We start from the raw sequence: 18,663 nt of genomic DNA, 5'->3' as shown, positions 1-18,663 counted from the left end.
GGCGTGGCATCAATTTGTATGACCCTTCCTCTGACGTCTGCTTGCAACCGCTGGCCATCGTCGCGTTGATCATCTAACGCGATACCCGAAACCGGCGCCCCCCAGCGGCTACAGCGCGCGATGTTACCTCCTTCCTGCTACACCGATTCATGCTGCGTCACGGTCACCCCAAGAGCTTCTCAGCGATCGAGGCCGTGTCTTCCTGTCCGAAGCCGTCGAAGCCATTCTCAAAGAGTGCCCTGCGTGTCACAGCAAAACTACTGCTTCCCACCCGCAGACGAATGCCTCACCGAACGCTTTAACCGCACGCTCGGCGCATGCTCTCAATGTACGTCGCCACCGATCACACAAATTGGCATTTGTGATGGCACCACCACTTCTGCGCACGCGTTCTTTCTCCTGGAGCGCTCGTATCTCTCCGTCCCTACCACTACAAGTGGCTCTCGTCAAACTCCTGCCGAAATACGAAGGCCCCTACCGTGTCCTCGAGCGCACATCCCCGGTCAACTACCTGATCCAACCCATCGAACAATCTTTAGACATGCGCCGTCGAGGGCGCGACATTGTCAACGTGGAGCGTCTCAAGGCCTACTATGACCTGCTCATAGTGACCAGCTGTAGGTCGCCGGCGGCTCCCTTTTCGTACCCGGGTAATTGTAGAGAAGCCTTAAACAGTATGGTTTCCCTCTCCAGCGCCTCCTAGTGGGTCGTCCTCTTGGTTGTTGTGAAAGGACGCCGCTCGCGCAGGGAGTTCGTGCCTTGCCGTGACTGTCGCCATTACACATTGTCCGAGTGATTAAAACCGGCTATTATATATAGGTATACGCTTCTAAAAAAACTATTTGTCGACGTTTCGATCGGAGACGATCGTCATCAGGATAAAATTTACCAGGCTTCGTGGCGCTTTTATATCATCGTTCTCCGAGCCGAGAGAGAGAAAAAAAAGGTTAAGAAAAAGTACATACAGAAAAAAAAGAAAAGAGGAGAGAGAGAAGCAAGAAACCTGACGAAAAAGAGTCGCGAATACCTTTGTGCACATACTTTGACTGACATAAGAATAACCGTGTTTTTTGGAGAACAAAAAAAAAGAAAAAAATCATCAAACACCCCACGTGCACATACTTTGGCCGACGAAACACACGTGTTTCCTGAAAAAAAAAGAAGAAAACAAAAACTACGTTGATATCCAAACATCGTCCCGGTGGTACATTCCTGTAGTCACTAGTCGGTTCCAATGCTTTGAAGCCCCAACACACATGGGTGCATTCCTCCAGCCCATTGTCGCTCGCTCCTCCGTCTTCGCTCCCTCCCCCCCCCTCCACATTTTGCTCCAGAAGCCTGTGAGGGGAGAAGCTTCACAAGAAGGGATACGCGCTTAAAGGCAGTCACTCAAAAAGCTTAGTAAAAGTCCGGAAGAGTGTGCAAAGGCGCATACTAAAAAAACAGGTGGTCACGGTCTCCGGTTGTGCCTCCAGTTAATGCTTATGAAGAAAATGGAGAATACCTTAAGATTAGATGCGTGTGATCATGCTGTATGTCCGACAGCGTGCTCCTGAAGCGATGTCCGAAAAATAATAAAATAAACTATAATAAAAAAAGAGAAAAAATAGAAATAAATAAATAATAAAAAAGAGAGTGATCTTGAGTTAAGATTTTATTAACTTGAATCTTCCAGCACGAATTGAAGACAGTATGCCCGGATGATGTTTAGTCCAGCCTCAATGTATAAATTTATCAATCAATATGATTCGCGCTGTTCACGCTCCCTTGTACTGGAGAAACCCTTTGCAGGAGTGTAACCTTGATGGAATCAAATGGGTGGTTTTCGGATGACTCGCCAAGTCCAACAGTAATTGAAACCCTTGCGGAGCTGGTACTTCAACTCAATAGCTTTGAGTTTCATACCATACATCTACAATAAAATGGCACTGCCATGGGGACTCTCGATCGCACCCAACTACGCTAATATTTTTATTAATGATCTTGAAACTAAGTTCTTGTCAACCCAGAAGATTAAGCCCCTTCTTTACAAACGCTTCTTAGATTATATTTTATCATTTGGACGGATACACAAGAAAACTTAATTAATTTTATAGAATCCTTCAACAAAGCGCATCCAGACATAACTTTCACTCACACATACTCAAGAACTGAAATCAATTTCCTTGACGTCCACGTAAAAGGAAAAGACGGTCCTTGACTAGTACCGTTTACAAAAGCCTACAGACAGGCAGCAGTACCTTCACTTCGATAGTTGCCACCCCACCCTCGTCACGCAAGACGAGCATCCCGTACTCGCAGGCCCACCGATTCAGGAGAATTTCCTCCCGGCCCGAAGACTTTGAGGCCAACGCAATACTTGCGCAACGTACATGCGAAGCAACACTGTCCTTCTTCTATAGTCAACGACGCCATACGTAAAGGGCAAACCTCGATCGCCACAACTACTTTACAGCAGAAAGAATTAAAACAAGAGGGACGGAAAACTTGGTTCTAACATTTAGTAGCAACCCCCCTAACGTAAACAAAATTCTAAAGAGACACTATAACATCTTACAACAGAGTAAACGACTATCAAGAATTTTCCCTTCCCCTCCGCGAGTCGTTTAGAACGCCCCAAAAACATTGAGGATTATCTTGTGCGTTCGAAAACCGATAAGGCACCTGTAACTGGATGCCAGCCATGCGGCAAGGCTTCGTTGCAAGGTGTGCAACGCATACAGACAACCCTTTGTTGAAAGCACACATTCCTATTTCAAATACTCTCTTCACTCAACCTTAACTGTGACAGCTCTAATGTAGTATACCTTCTCGAGTGCGGAGTATGCAGTATTCATACATAGGTCAGACAGACACGGCCTTCCGCACCCGCTTCAATAACCATCGTTCCCATTTAATTTCGCTTCCGCATCTTCCTCTGTCTCAGCATATAAATTCCGAAAACCACCCATTTGATTCCATCAAGTTTATACCCCTGTCACACGGTTACATAATATCATTCGCAGCGAATGTCATTAGGTGTTAATGCCATTTTTGTTGCTGCTACACGGGCATAGCGAATGACATTCGCACCTAATGGCATTCGCCCGTTGAATGTTTTCGCCGAACTCATTCAGGCGCGACATGTGTACTCTCGTCAACAGGCGCCTCGCGAAAGATTGCGACATCGATATCTTAAAGCATGTTAAAGCAATATGTAAACGATGTTAACGTTCTTATTAAAGGTTGTTGTTAACTTTTCGGTAACTTTTTTACGTACACGCGATGTTGGAAGCATTTGTGCAGCTATATTCTCTTTCCCATACTCCGACTTGACGCTAGCGCAACCTCCTGTCAGCCATGTGGCCATGTTTACAAACGCTCACTGCTGTTTTGGTGAGCGACGTCCGCGGTAGCCGTAGCGATAGTTCACGCATATGGTAAATTAAAAGCACGATTTGTAACTTTTTGGTTCACAAGCCGCCGGCCGATAAACGTTGACATCAATGCGAATGTCATTTCATATGGCCGTGTAGACCCGAACGCAAGATCGCAATGACATTCGTTTTGAATGTCATTCGCAGCGCGAATGACATTACATGTGCCGTGTGACAGGGGTATTAACTCCTGCAAAGTGGTTTCTCCAGTACAAGGGGCGTGAACAGCGCGAATCATATATGATTTATAAATTTAATACATTGAAGGTTGGACTAAACATCAATCCGGCATACTGTCATTCGTGCTCTGGAAGATTCAAGTTAATAATAATCTTAACTCAAGATCTCTCTCTTTTTTATATATTTTCTTATTGTTTTTATTCTTTCTCTTTTTATTATAGTTTATTTTATTATTTTTTTGAACATCGCTTCAGGAGCACGCTGTCGGACATACAGCATGCTCACACGCATTCCAATCTTAGGTATTCTCCATTTTCTTCATAGCATTACTGGAGCCACAAACGGGAGATCGTGACCACCTGTTTTTTAGTAATGCGCCTTTGCACACTCTCCCGGACTTTTACTAAGCTTTCTGAGTGACTGCCTTAAAGCGCTTATCCTTTCTTGTGAAGCTTCATCCCCTCACAGGCTTCTGGAGCAATGTGGTGGGGGGGAGCCAAGACGTGAGGAGCGACAATGGCTGGAGGAATGCACCCATGTTGTGTTGGGGCTTCAAAGCATTGGAACTCGACTAGTGACTACAGGAATGTACCTCACCGGGACATCTTTGGATATCAACGTAGTTTTAGGGGCGAAGCTCCTTAAGGCGGCACCCGTCGTCCCTCGTCGTGCTCGTAGTAGTGAACAAGTCTTACCCTTTGACCTCCAAGGTGGTGCCGGTGGGAGATTTCTCCTGTGCGTTGTTGAACAATAAAAATTCGCAGCGTGCGCGTTAACTAAAAGCCGAATTCTTCTGTCTCTGTAGAAGTGTAAGTGTTAGCTAAAAGCCGACTTCTTCTGTCTCTCATTCCCATTAGCAGCCATTGTTACCTCCAAGGTAGTGCCTGTGAGATTTCTCCTGTGCGTGATTAACCAATAAATTTTATTCAAAACGCCGTTGATTGATGAAATAAACCAACGAAAGACGCCAGATGTTTTGTAAAAACAAAACGAAAGAACGCCAGATGTTTCTAAAGCAAAACGAAAAAGACGCCAGCTGCTTAACGAAAGACGCAATGTTTTTTCTAAAGCAATGGTTTTCTAAACAATGAAAATTCACAGCGTACATGTAAATTAAAGTGGCTGCAAGTAGTCATAACTCTCGAACCTTTAGTATAACGCGCCCGATCTCACGTCGGTGATGATGTACGGGCAGAATTCACGGAAGATTCACGGTTTACCGAGCACCTCCGCAGCTTCGCCCACTCATCATCATTCACTCCGTGGATATGCTGTGATTTGTTTCTTTCTTTCTTTTTTTTCTTTTTTCAGGAAACACGTGTGTTTCGTCGGCCAAAGTATGTGCACGTGGGGTGTTGACGAATTTTTTTTCTTTTTTTTGTTCTCCAAAAACACGTGTTATTCTTATGTCAGTCAAAGTATTGCACAAGCGTATTCGCGACTCTTTTTCGTCAGGTTTTCTTGCTTCTCTCTCTCCTCTTTTCTTTTTTTTTTTTCTGTAGGTACTTTTTCTTAACCTTTTTTTTTCTCTGCTGGGCTCGGAGACGATGATATCAAAGCGCATCCAAGCCTGGTAACGGCTCCCGTACTCGTCGGCCGGACTTGTGCTTGGACTTTGACGCTGTGTTGCCTGCGCACCGGCTCCTGTTTTCTTTTCTTTCTTCCGACAGCACTGTTTTTTTAAGCTGTTATTTATTACCCCCTGTCAGGAACTTGTTGACAATTGTGTGACACCGTGACCGCGTGGACCGCCGCGCATAGCAGTTCCGCGAACACTTGAAGTTACACTATTTTATTCACACTGTTTCATGTACGTTTTGGTGCTCGATTCGGTGGTGTTTTGTGATTTACTGTGTGGTGAACGAGTCATCAATGAGCACCGGAACACCGGCCCTCGCCGCTCAGATCACCGCGACAACGGCGGGAAGAAACGACCCTTTCCCACCACCGCTCGCGGCCCCTGCTCGGCGTTCGACTCGTGATGGGCATCGCCGCAGTGCCAGCACATCGCTGATTAACTTCGTCAGCCCGTCCCCCCTTACTGCTGCGGCCATCCGGGTGCACGATCTTAACCAAAAGTGTACAGATGACCGCACGAGGCAGTGGCTTGCGCTTAAAGCCCCCATTCCGGGATGGCCACAACAGCCGCACTCTGCTCCAGTCGTCAACACGGCAGGCCAACCCGCACAGGCTGAGAATATCGCGGCAGCAGCCCCGGTATCCATGGCGCAAGAAGGCATCCCAAAGGAACCGGTGGACATTCACCACCTCCTGGCTCCGACGAGGAAGAGGTCATGGATCTGTCCCACACACGCAAAAGGAACCGCGACGATGACAGCAGCGACGAAGAACAGACGGCGCTGAAGAAGCTGCCAGTCCCTCTGTCGAGTCCGGAGAACCATGACGAGGACAAGGCCAAGAGCAGTGACCTCTCGGCGCAAAGTGGAGGCTCCACGGCCTGCCCACCCACTGCCAGGAGCCTAGATGGTGCCTCATCTGCAACCACCGCTTCGACCAGCGAGGCCCACGAGGGTGCCGCTCAGACGGTACCGGCTAGCCTCCTGCCGGTTGAATCAAGTGGTGCAGCTACAGCGGAGGACAGCAGCACAGACACCACCGCCCCGCGGGCCAAATCCACCCTGACCGCTACGCAGGACCCTTCTGCGTCCGATTGCGACGACATGGAGGAGGACCATGAGGCTGAAGACTGTGCTGCCAAGCGGAAAAGCACCAGGGCGGCCCCACCAACTGCGGCGGACTTCCTCAAGACGGCACAAGCGAGAGCCCCAGCTCGAAAGGCTAAAAAAAGGAGTAGGGGCAAGAAGGCGACTCGTCAACAGCAGGCACCTGCAACACAAGGTGCTGCTGACAGCCCCCTCCCAGCCTCCCTGCTCCTCTCCCGCCAGAGCCAAAGCTGCCAACAGCAGCAAAGACACAACTCCCGCTGCCCCTCTCTCACCAGCTGAGGAAGACTTCAAGGAGGCCTGCAGCAAGGCAGCTAGCCGCCGGGCCAGAAAACTCGCGTCTGCTGCACTGCCTGTGGACTCTGCAGTTGTGGGCACAGTGCTCTTCAAGCCATCTGCCCCAGGGGGCTCCTTCCAGGGCTCCCTCCGGCTGACCCTGGCCCAGGTACTCTCCTGACGACCGGGTGTTGCTGCCATACGCGTCAACCATCAACGCAACATAGTGGCAGCGGACGTGACCACGAGAGTGTCTGGCGCAGCTCCTGGCACTCACGGAGCTACGGGGGATAGCAGTGAAGGCCAGGCAGCCCGCAGACCGACTGACCAGCATCGGGTATCTCCACGGTGTGGACGGGGAGCCGGACAACGCCAGCCTCCTAAGTGGACTGCAGTCTACGCTGTCGGTGCTGTCAGCTACCAGGGAGGGCAGCACGGTCACACTACGATTCGCAGGACCGGTCCCTCCACAGCACGTGAAGCTGTTCCTGGTCCGGTTCCCCATGCGACCAGCAAGACCCCGCCTTCTGCAGTGCCGACAGTGTGGGCGCTTCGGCCACGCCAGAGAGGCCTGCAACTGGCCCGACGGTTTGCATCAGATGCGGACGTGCCCACCCGGAGGGGGAGACATGCCAGCGCCCAAGATTCATTAACTGTGGCGGCCCCCATGCTGCTGAGACACCCGCCTGTCCTCCGTGGCAGCAGGAGCGCAAGGTCGAAACCATCATGGCCTCTTCCACGACAGCCCTTTCAAGGAGAGCGGTCCGAGCGGTGGTTCGGGAGGAGGAGCGCGAAAACCCAACCCCCAGGCCGGTGGTACGTTCCTATGCCAACGTGGCACGGGGGCCCGCCAGACCTGCTGCTTCCGGTCGCACTGGATTGGCCTCCCAACGTCCGCAACCTGCTACGGGTCCTGCCGGAAGAACCCCTGCGAATCCTGCTGCTGTCCATGGTCCGGCAGCCGCTACCACGGTCCCACCTTCAAACACTGCCGCGGCCGTGGGTTCTGTCACACCTAAGGCCCCGACTGCAGCGACGCTTACGGTACCTGGACCTGCTGCCACCATTCCGGCCCAGAACCCGCTCGACAGCCTGGCCGAAATCCTGCTGCAGGCCATGAGGTTCGCCTGTGCTGCCTTCCCTGAAGGCCACCCTCTCCGTGCCATCTGCCAGCAGGCAGTGGCTGTCCAGCCCTTGTCAACACAGCATGGCTGATCAGCCTACCAGAAGTACCCACCGCCGCCCCAGCGTTCTGCAATGGAACGCACTGTCATTGCAGCTGCGACTGAGGGAGCTATCTCTGCACCTTCAGCAGCACACCTACGACGTCCTAGCACTGCAGGAGGTGAAGGGATTGGCCTCGTCTCTGCGACTCCCCGGCTACATCGGCTACAATGGAGCCACGTCGTGCACCCTGGCCTCATGCCAGGACACACCATGCTTGGACGGTACTCATCAACAGGACAAACCACACGTGGCTGTGTATGTTCGACGTGACCTCCCACACGTGTTTGTCGACGTGGCCAGTGCCACAGGGGGCCCACTAGAGTGCTGTGCAGTGACGGTGCGTCTCCGGGGAGTGGACACAACCGTGGCATCCGTGTACATACTACCGCAGCTGCCCTGGGACGCCACCATGCTGACCAGGCTGACCTCTCGACTGGGGCAGGACTACCTGTTGTGTGGAGACGTCAATGCTCACCATGCCGCCTGGGGAAGCCGCAGAAACTGCCGCCGCGGTAAGGGGCTGATGGACACTGCCTTCCAGCTGGGGCTACGGGTGCTGAACACCGGCTCCTTTCGATAAAGAATAATCTTTTGGCACATTTGCCTATGCACTGCAGCGCGTGTGGATGTGAGGCAAGATTTGCCAATATCACTATTTTAGGTAGAAGCAAGGAGGTGATTGAGCGAGAGATGCTAGAAGCATACCTCATCCGAAAGAAAAAAGATATATGTATTAGCGATACGTCGGTGGTACTGCGTTCAGCTGAATTTGATTTTTTTGACAGGTTTCTAAACTAGCACGTGCATTGAGAGTGGGCGATTGTTGGATGGGACGCATGGTGTGTTATTGCGCATGTGTGGCATGGTGTATATATTGCGGTGGATTTGCAAGAATAAAATTAGTTGCGAGTTGACGCTCTTTCCTTTCGCCTACTTTCCTCGGTGGTGTGCGTCGTCGAATTTTCTTGTAACCGGCTCCTTCACACGCATCCGACGGACAACCCGGCCCACCTGGACGGCCATAGACGTCAGCCTGGCCACCCCAGGAGCGAGCTACGGCTGGGTCACAGAACCTGACTCCTGGGGATCTGACCACCTGCCGATTGTTATCACTCCCTCGGGTGCAAAAGCCCTAAGGACACGACGGTACGCGGTGGTGGATTGGCTGCTATATCGGTATCACCTGGACACGGCCCCGGAGCACCTGGGAATCTTCGAGGCCATGGCAGGGGCAGCCACCAGTCACCTCAGCTCCAGCGAACCAGCCAGCCCCAGACCTCCACCACCTCAACCTGAAGGCTGCCAGACGTCGCGCGGAGCGAGCCTACCTGCGTGGGGGCTGCCGCACTCTGTTCAACCGTTTGAATGCTGCCTGCAGACGGCATGCCAAGCAGCAGTGGCGGCAAGGATGGGTGGGCATCTGCCAAACTGTCAGCAGAAACAAAGGAGGCTCCAGGGCGTGGAGGCTCCTCAGATCACTGCTGGTGGGGCCATCAACACTGCGGCCAGTGCTCTCCTTGGCCATTGCCCTCAACATCCAGGAGGACACCTTGGCCGAGCAGTTTGCGGACCGGTTCCAGGAAGCAGTGGCGGTGCAGCCAGCAGCAATTGCCAACCAGCGGGCCCCCAGCCTACCGCAGGGTCACCATCCAGCCTGGGCTGCAGACCAGAAGAGGCCCTCTGCCAGGCACCGATCATGGCACACGAGCTCAACGCTGCCCTGTCACGGACCAAACGCCGCAGTGCCCCGGGACTCGACGGCGTCACCTATCAGATGCTACGGAACCTGGACGACAACGCACAGCGGTGATTCCTGGGGGCCATGAATGACATCTGGTGCAGTAGTGAACTACCGGAGGCCTGGCTGACAGCAGTGGTGGTGCCTGTCCTGAAGCCCGGTCGAGCGTCATCTACCATCAGCTCCTACCGCCCGGTCTCTCTGACCTCCTGTGCATGCAAGCTCATAGAGGCCGTGGTCCTGGGGCGCCTCAGCTGGATCGCTGGAGGCTTTGGGCTTCCTCCCAGAACAGCAGACCGGATTCCGTCACCATCGCTGCACAGCGGACTCCATCGCCGACGTGGTCAGCTCCATGGAGGACGCCAGAAGCAGAGGAGACGTGGCCCTTGTCCTGCTCGATGTCCAGAGCGCGTTCGATGGCCTCCCACATGTGGCCATTGAGAATGCTCTGGACGCCATGGGCATAGAGGGCTGCCTCCGACGATTCATCTCCGGGTTCCTGACAGGGCGGACCCTTCGAGTACGGGTTGGCCGGTCCACCAGCAGCCCCAGGAGCGTGATGACTGGAGTGCCGCAAGGATCTGTCCTCAGCCCGCTGCTCTTCAACCTGGTCCTGGCGGCCCTTCCAGCAGCCATTCCGGTAGACAGCACGTGCCCCGCACAGTGCTCCATCTATGCCGACAACGTGGCTCTGTGGGCATGCGGGCCGAGACGCCACCTACCAGCCATCCGCCGGTCCCTCCAACAGACCTTGGACGGGGCGGCCTCCAGGCATCCAAGCTCCAGGGGCATCGGGCTTCAGGTGTCCCCCACAAAGATTGGCCTGATGGTCCACCCGAGAGCAGCTGCCAGGGAGCAGAAGCTGATCCTCAACGGCCGACCCATGGCATGGAGTAAGGAGGTGACCTATCTGGGGCTCCGGATAGACCACCGCCTGACCTGGATCCCTGCTGTCAAGGCGGCTGTCACGAAGGCGGCGCGGGTCCAGTCCATGGTCAGCAAACTCCTGCTGCGTGGAAGGGGCTGCCCTCGGAAGCTGGCCCTACAGCTGTATCACGGCACTGCCACAGCTGTCATCCAGTATGCTCTGCCCATGGTTCAGCTCTCGTGGCACCGAAAAGAACAGCTCGTGAAACAGCATCGCTCAGCCATCAGGGCGTTCCTGGGGCTCCCACGCTGTTCTCCAGTGGCTGCCACACTGGCAGAGGCACAGACCTCGCCAGTATTCCTGCTGATGCTGCCCCTGCTGCATGTCGACCGGCTGCACTGTACATCAGACGGAGAGGCTCTGCTGCGACGCATCAAGGACCGGCCGACCTCCCGCATGGGGAGCATTTGGGCACTCTACCAAGAACTGGTCCCGCAGCACCCCACTCCAGTTCAGGCTCCACCTCCACATCGTCGGCCGCCAGACATCAACCTGCGCCTGGGGAGGCTGACGAAAAGACGTACTCCCGCCAGTCAACTCCAGCAGGCCACAGTGGAGAAGATTCACGAGCAGCTGAGCGGCCACCTGCTGCTGTACACGGATGGCTCCACCTAAAAGAGTCCTCCTTCTGCTGCCGCTGCCTGCGCGGTTCCCAAGTTGGGGGTAAGGCTTCAGTGCCGCCTTCCGTTCCCGGCGAGCTCTACAGCAGCCGAACTGGCAGGAGTCAATCTCGCAGCAGACCATCTCGCCGCCAACCTCCCTACACAGCCAGTGGCCATCGTCACGGACTCCCGGCCAGCTCTACAGGCCCTGCTGCAGCCCGATCGAGCCGGCGTCACGGTGATCCTGCTCCTCGCCAAACTCCAGGCCCTCAAGGACTGCGGGGTCAGACTGTCAATGCACTGGCTTCCTTCCCACATTAGAATAGCCAGCAACGAAGCAGACGCCGCTGCCAAGGACGGGCACCGGATCGACACTCCAGTCACAACTGCTGTAGCGGCCTCTGACTTCTCTCGTCAACGGCTGCTGCACCTGCTCAAGGCGGCTCACCCGGACCAACGAGTGGCAAGTGGACACCCCCCCCCACACACCCCAGCCCTGGATGGCCCGCGCGACACCTTGAAGAGGTCCTACCGCATGCAGGGCCTACCCCACTCCACCGTTGACGATCTCCTGTTCCCGTCCGAATACCAGTCCCCCGCCCTGCGAGGTTTCCTGAAGTTTGCGGATGAGGCCGGTCTAGAGACTCTGTGAGCCCTGTACCTCAACAGAACTCCTGCCCCCCAAGTCTACACTGCTGGGAACATGACGACCTGCTGTTGAACCTTCTACAATCTTCCTTCATCTTTACCCCCACTTCCCCATCCCACAGGCACTGAGCCGTGTCCCCAACTGGGACACAGAAATAAGTGCCTTATTCTTCCTCCAACAATCACTATCAGTGGCCGAGGAAGCGTCGCTCAGGTGGTGGTGTTGGTGACCCCGCGCACTTTTTTACCCCGAACGGCGGAAAAGCCACCACAGGTTTGCCTTTCATAGCTACCTGCTTTGCTAGTTAGACTGCGTAAGGCTTGGTGCTGCATCACACTGCTCCGAGTCTTCGTCCGCTGTCACGTGTATGATTTTAAATGGTGTTGTATTTCTATGTGATTACACCTCGATCAGTGCGACATGGGACGTTGTTGTGTTCCCGGGTGCCGCGGCAATTAAGACAGTGGTCCCAAAGTACGTGTTTTCGCATTCCCCAAGGATGAAGCTCGGAAGAAGTCTTGGATAAAAGCCATTCCGTGAAAGGATTTCACACCAAGGATACACTCCAAGGTGAGAAACTGCTGAAATTTGTTCTCTTACAGGCTCTATCGCATTACTGGTGTTCTTTCTCTGTTGAACAGAGCGAGTATCGTGTGTGGTTATGATGGTTTTGTCACGCTTCAGGTAGGGCACTGCGGTAAACTAGAGCAGAAATACTCACAGTCGTGTCAAATTTCCCCTTAGCCTGCTTTGTACGAAAGTAATTAAGTCACTGTTATGCTTGACGCAGGTCTGTGAACTCCACTTCCTCGAGGATAACTTCATCACAAAGCTGTCACATTTCGAGGCAGCGTCGGAAAGGACAGTGACAGTCGACAGCAAGAGGGGTGCGCCTGGTGTCGGATGCTACACCATCGCAGTTTCCGAACTGTCCGTCCTACCTGAGCACGAATGGCAATCGTCGAGAATCTCCTGTCTCGAAACGAGCTCGAATCGAAGACGAGTCCTTGAGCAACGCGATTAAGGACATCAGCAGTGAAAGTGACACAGATGTATCGCAACATAACTTCTCTGTTCACATCTCAAATGATGAAATTTCCAGCCCAAACCATGACATGGAGGTCGTTGCTTATATCGCTGGATATTGTGCTCATTCAGCTCTGGAGAAGCTGTCGTGCGCATTTTTCAGCAGCGTACTCGTTCGGGAGAGCAAGAACGTAGATGTGGAAGCTAACGTAATGATTGACAACTTGTCAAGAGGGAGCTTAATGTTTCCGCAGCCATGTATTGTGCACATGGTGCTGGTGACAACGCTTGTTGTCGAAAACCTCACCAAGGGAGCAAATGCAAAGGCCTTCCTCGCGTCGAACAACCAACGTGGCATTGCCAGCTCTATTACCACATCGCTGCTCTTAGATGTTGAGCTAGAGACTTGCGAAAATGGCCATACCTCTGAGACTATCGTGCGGCATGTAGTGCTTGTTGCAACAAATGTCGCCTTGAACAACTTTTGTAGACTTCGAAATGACACCATCAAAGGCACCGCACAAAAAAGGCTGCTGACAGAAATATCAAATGGTTGAGCAATAAATGAGGTCAGACGGTTTTAGCCTTTCGTCCTAATAAAACTTCTACAAATGCATTTCTGACTCCGTTACAGTTTGATGCCTGTAAAGTGTAAAGGCAGGCGTAAACAAATGCAGGCCACGCAGGAACACAAGAAGAAAAAAACGGAAACACGTGCCGGCTTTCAATAAGTGCCCATAGCAGATATAACGAGAACGAGTGGCGACGACGGCCAAGGTGCAGGTGGGCAACTAGCATGACGTCACGCTCTCCCTGGAGGGGCCTTGTCAATAGTTGGATGAAAACGGGGAAAGTAGTTGCATCCGTACATCAGCCACTTCATGACCTTGAGCACTTTCCTTTTTTTCTTCCAATGCTCGGCTTTCCGTGCGAAAGCGAGCGAGCATGTGGGCACGTCGCGGCAGCCGCAGTAACTGTGCGGCTCATGATGCTCAAATCATCCGGTGGCTCTGGACTTTGTGTTTATGACCCGGTCATTTGTATTTATGGCACCATTTGTCAGGAGAGGAGCGAGTGGTTCCTTGCTGACTGAGAAACAATTGTTCAGTTGAATCCCGATTATTTATGATCGGGATTATGAATCCCGAAATGAGATTATTTTGAGAATGCATTTTTTGCCATTCTATGTCGCTGAATGTCATGCAGGCCGGCTGACTTGATTTTCAATACAACAGTTGTCTATATGGCCTGTCAACTGATCAGCTGCCATAAGCCGCTATTCAGTATTTATTAAGCATTGCAGACGCACAAGCTTGCCGGATGCTCCATTTGCATGGCACGGCTGGGGATGTCACATGTTTCTGGAAATGCTCTGCAAAAGAGACTGTGTTAAAAGCAATGATTTGCGAGTTTTCGTTCTACTTGCAGGATCCTGCGGCTGTGCACTACGTGCCAGTGGTCACACAGCGGCAACATTTTGACCACCACAGAATTTGCCGCATCCCTGGAAGCTCTGTCAATCGAAGAGAAGCCTGCTGGCTGCATTGGCCACACTAATGGCCTTTCACTGGGCATTGAACATTGTATTTGTGAGCAAGGCTCGAAAGACTTTCGACTTGCTATGCCGCCTAATAAAGGTGGACAGCGGGCTGAGGCCAACGCCACTTCTACGTATGGCACTAACTGTTTTGTTGAAATAAATTTTTGCAACCCGATAAAGTTGTTTCCATTCACAATAAAGTTGTTTCCATTCCAATCCCGGATTGCACTCTCGAACTCCTCGTTTCTGCACACGTTCATGCATGTAGTGCTGAGTACTGCACAGGTGACCTGAGCTAGCATGCGAGTCTGTTGAGGATGGCCAGGTCATCCACATGCGAATTATTAGCGGATTAATAGTTAGTCCCTTCAAGAATTGTTGAAATGGATGAACAGTTAATCCTAAAGGAGTAACATTTGCTCTCCCAGGGATCATTTCTCAGGATCAACAGTTAATCCTGAGGGAGCAGAATTCGCTCTCCCGGCGATCATTTTTAAGGATTAACAATTACCGTATTTACCAAATTTTAACGCGCATCTATTTCCGAGAAATATGGGTCGAAAATTCGCATGTGCGTTGGAATCGGGTACAAATCGAAACTGCACCCCCCCCCCCCATCGCAGCCTACCGTCATCGTCAATAAGCGGCACCAAGCAACTTGTTGCTGGCAACCATGATAGCACGTTTTCTTTTTTTTTTTCTCGTTGCCTGCATCGCAGTTGTGGTGGCACTGTAGCAGAAGTGTGTGTGTATTTTTTTTCTCCCCTCCTTTGTTATTGCTGCCTTTTTGAGTTCGGCCTGCGCAGCATCATCCCTGGGCCCAATGGTGCTTCATCCTCGAAGACGCGTCGTGCCCGTCACGATAATGCTTTTAAACATTGTGCGTCGTCAAGCAAAGGCCAACACGGACCACGGACGGCAAAATTTTCCGGCCTTGAAGATGAGCTTGCCGACTTCGTGAGGCAGCTCCGAGTGGACCACATGCCGTGCACAGCAGATGGCGCAAAGTTGCCCCCTTTCCTTGTATTTAAACGTAAAACGCTTCCAAAGAACGTAAACTTCCCGCAAGGCGTTATAGTGCGCGCCAACGAAAAAGGTTGGATGGACACTAAACTGGTTATTGACTGGATCGACTGTGTGTGGCGCAAGAGACCAGGCGCCAACTTGGGGAACCGCTCCATGCTTGTGCTTGACGCATTCAAGTGTCCCATGGATCAGCGCGTGAAATATAAACTGGCGGCTTGCCATATGGACTTGGTGCTGATTCCGGGTGGCATGACGTCTCAGCTTCAGCCGCTGGACGTTTGCATTAACAAGCCCATGAAAGACCGCATGCGGGCACTGTATAATGAGTGGCTAGTCGACTGGAGCAACACGTTCACATCAGGCAATAGGCTGAAGCGTGCCTCGATTGAAGACATAACAAGGTGGGTGGCTGAAGTTTGGCATGGAATTCCATCTGGCATAGTTGAGAAAGCCTTCAAGAAATGTGGGAATCTCCAATGCTATGGACGGAACTCAAGACGAGATGCTCTGGTCCGAGAGTGACAAAGAGCTCTCTGAGAGCGATAGCGATTAAACAAACATTTTTTTTTCCTTGCTGAAAATACCTTGCTCCCTTTTTCTCCCGTTCGTTCGCGGAAATCACGTGCTCATTCCAATCAAGTATGTCTCTTTTTTTTCTTTTTTAGGATTCGGGTGCGCGTTAGAATCGGGTTTTTTTTCTGTTGCCAAATTAGGGTGCGCGTTACAATCGGGGGCTCGTTAGATTTGGGTAAATACGGTATTCCTGAGGGGGTAACATTTGCTCTACCAAAGATCATTTCTGATCTGATGGCTGGGTCCGTACCGAGTGGAGAAAGCTTGGACTCCACTCGCGTACTTGCTGAAAGATCCCATTTCGGGAAAACTCAGCCGTGCCCATATCGCAGACCTGAAAGCCTTTGCGTCCCGGTGTGACGAGCTCGCGCCAGCGCCCTGTGGCCCTTCGCGCAAGCAACGGGGCACATCCGGTGCGGCGGACCGCATTCGGACCACGCATCGGTATAATCTGAGGAAGCGGTCACTTTACGGCCAGTGCTCGCAAAGAAGTCGGCCCGCCCAATTTGCTGCTAGTGTTTTTTCTGTTTATTTGAATACTCATGTGTATTTATTACGTTTTTTTCGGTTGTGTTTGCCGCATATTGACTGTCATTTTGTTCTTTTTACTCTCTTTCCGTGTTTTATTTATTGTGCCTGCGGAAGGATTTGTGAATAGTGGTGCTTATGCGGGGGGGAAGGAACGAAGGACGCTTTGCGCCTTCCCACGCAAGCGCGCGCGGTTGGCGACATGACACCGTGAAAAGTGAGTCGCAGTGGCCTTGGACGGCGAACTTGGTCCGCGCTTGGTGAAAGCGCTGCTATGTGCAGTGACGTGTGTGTGCTCTGTGCTGTGATTGGTGCATCATCGTCCGAGAGCCCGGTGTGGTGGGGGCCTGCAGCGAGAGTGCAACGACTTAGTGTTGAATCCACGGAGCTGGCTATACGTCGTCATTGAGCGGGCCCTGTCATGTCAGGATCAGGCGTCTCGGCAGGCACACGGCCGCCTGCTCGCCGGCGGGACACAAAGAAAGCCCGAAGCAGCCAAGCCGGCCGCCCGAGCCCGCAGCGCCGAAGCAGCCAAGCCAGCAGCCTGAGCCCGCGGCGCCAACACCGCCGCGGACAACGCCAGAGCAGCGAAGTGTGGCCACCTGGACACACCAAGACGACCAGGAAATACCAAGGTATTTCGTGAGCGATCTGCCGTGGAAGGCGCAGCGACGGGTGCGGCGGGAAATGCCGCTCGACCGCGTACCGTGGCCGTACGATCACGGAGGCCGACGTGCGGTCGCAGGGCGCTCGGCTCCGGACCCTCCTGGGCTACAGGCTTGCGCCCTCTGGGGGCCCTGCACGTGGCCAAGACCAAGGCGGCGCGGGACGGCAGACGTCAGCACGCACCGACCCCGACCGCGCCGCCCCCGGCGCTTCCCGACCAGGACCTCGCGGCCTTGTATGTAGAAAGGATGGTAACAAGTCCGAACTTTGCGGCCCTCGTCGGTACCGCGCCGCCAGCGGCTGCTGCGAGCGCACCGTCCGCGGACGACGGTGTCAACGACCTGCTGTTGGACTTTAGTGACGAGAACTTTATTTGATTGATGTTTATGGTTTTCTTTTTTCCCTTGTTTTTTCTTCTCCGTCTTTTCTTTTTCCCCGTTTTTTTCTTTTTTTTCCCGTTTTCTCTTTTTTTCCTCCTTTGAATATAAAGTTCTATTGTTTCCTTGTATCCTTGAAAGTGTTTTTTTTTTCTTTCCCTTTGACAGCAGCGACTGGGCTGGATGAGGCTAGTGGTTACTCATAGCAGTGTTATTTTAACTGCATGGCTGACCGCCGGCTGCCTTGGCAGACCGTTAAAGGGCAAATTTAGGAGAGGGGGATGTGGGGATTCAGGCTTGCCCGTCGCCATTGCGCGGGTTTTTCGCCTATTTCTGCCATCCTCGCGTCCGATCATATGACGCTCCCTTCCTCCGTCGTCTTACGGCGCTGGGCGGGCGGGGAAGTGACGTTAACCTCCTCTCTCCCGGCGTCAGACCTCGACGGTGGCGCTGCGCTCCAGTCTCGCGTCTTTGCGAATGTTTCGCGCGGCGGCAGTGAGTCAGACTCTCTCTGGACCTCGTAGGGTAAGCACGTTATTTTCTCTCCCGTCCGTCGACTCCTCTTTTGGGCTCGCTCGGACGGAGCTCGCTAACGGTGCCTTGCGCCAGCGGCGAGCGCTTACCTTACGTTGTCCTGTTCCGAACGCTAGGCTGAAGAGCGGTGCGGTGCATTCGCGCGTGGTCATACTACGCCGAAACCGTACCTGTCGAAGCCAACGCGAGCGGAGTTTGCCCTTGCTCGAGCTATCGGGCCCTGTGGTCGCAGATCGTAAGAGTACGCAGCATAGTCGCGAGGGACCGTTTTCCCTCAGCGGCGTGTCGCCGTGAGCCCTTTGCCCGCGGAGACGTGCTAGCGGCACCCTCTGTGTTGTATTTTCGCCCGTGGCGTGGTGAAGCCTGTTTTGCTTCTCCCACCGCCTTTGGGAGCGGGCGTTGTACTGCTTTTGTGGTGTTGCCGCAGGCAATAAAGTGTTGTGGATCTCGAGAGCAGAACTGTGTATTTGCCGCGCTGCGCTCGGCGCCTTTGCGCTCGAACGCACGTGTGCAGCGGCGCGCTAGTTCACGCGAGGCGACGGCAAACGCGGCCCTGTGGCTCGCTAAGTCCGAACCCACGCTAGTGGCCGTACTCCTGCGAGATACGTGCACACGACAAGTTTGAGTCTGAGTGAGTCCGGTAGAGAAAAACTTCAGTGAGTCTGAGTTCGAGTGAGTCCGGTTGAGGAATAC

At 53.1% G+C, this 18,663-nt stretch overlaps 2 protein-coding genes and 1 long non-coding RNA gene across 3 annotated transcripts in view; all 3 read left to right on the top strand.

Moving 5' to 3' along the window:
• The window catches only part of LOC125758266 (nucleolar and coiled-body phosphoprotein 1-like), a 7,863-nt gene extending 654 nt beyond the window's left edge, over positions 1-7,209 (top strand). The window contains exons 2-5 of the mRNA XM_049415289.1: positions 5,716-5,813; positions 5,917-6,455; positions 6,559-6,725; positions 6,820-7,209. Coding sequence (XP_049271246.1) covers positions 5,716-5,813; positions 5,917-6,455; positions 6,559-6,725; positions 6,820-7,209 — 1,194 coding nt within the window. The remainder of the gene's footprint in view (positions 1-5,715; positions 5,814-5,916; positions 6,456-6,558; positions 6,726-6,819) is intronic.
• Positions 7,210-9,605: 2,396 nt separating this feature from the next.
• On the top strand, positions 9,606-11,703 carry LOC125758265 (uncharacterized). Its single transcript, XM_049415288.1, has 3 exons — positions 9,606-9,681; positions 9,776-11,042; positions 11,148-11,703. The coding sequence occupies exons 1-3, from the start codon at positions 9,606-9,608 to the stop codon at positions 11,701-11,703; spliced, it is 1,899 nt and encodes a 632-aa protein (XP_049271245.1).
• Positions 11,704-12,112: 409 nt separating this feature from the next.
• LOC125758399 (uncharacterized) lies at positions 12,113-12,728 on the top strand. Its single transcript, XR_007416017.1, has 2 exons — positions 12,113-12,270; positions 12,491-12,728. It is a non-coding gene; the product is annotated as an uncharacterized LOC125758399 (long non-coding RNA).
• Positions 12,729-18,663: the final 5,935 nt, after the last annotated feature.

This window comes from Rhipicephalus sanguineus, chromosome 4, assembly GCF_013339695.2.
Source record: "Rhipicephalus sanguineus isolate Rsan-2018 chromosome 4, BIME_Rsan_1.4, whole genome shotgun sequence".
Classification (NCBI taxonomy): Eukaryota; Metazoa; Arthropoda; class Arachnida; order Ixodida; family Ixodidae; genus Rhipicephalus; species Rhipicephalus sanguineus.
This window is presented reverse-complemented; position numbering and strand designations above follow the sequence as displayed.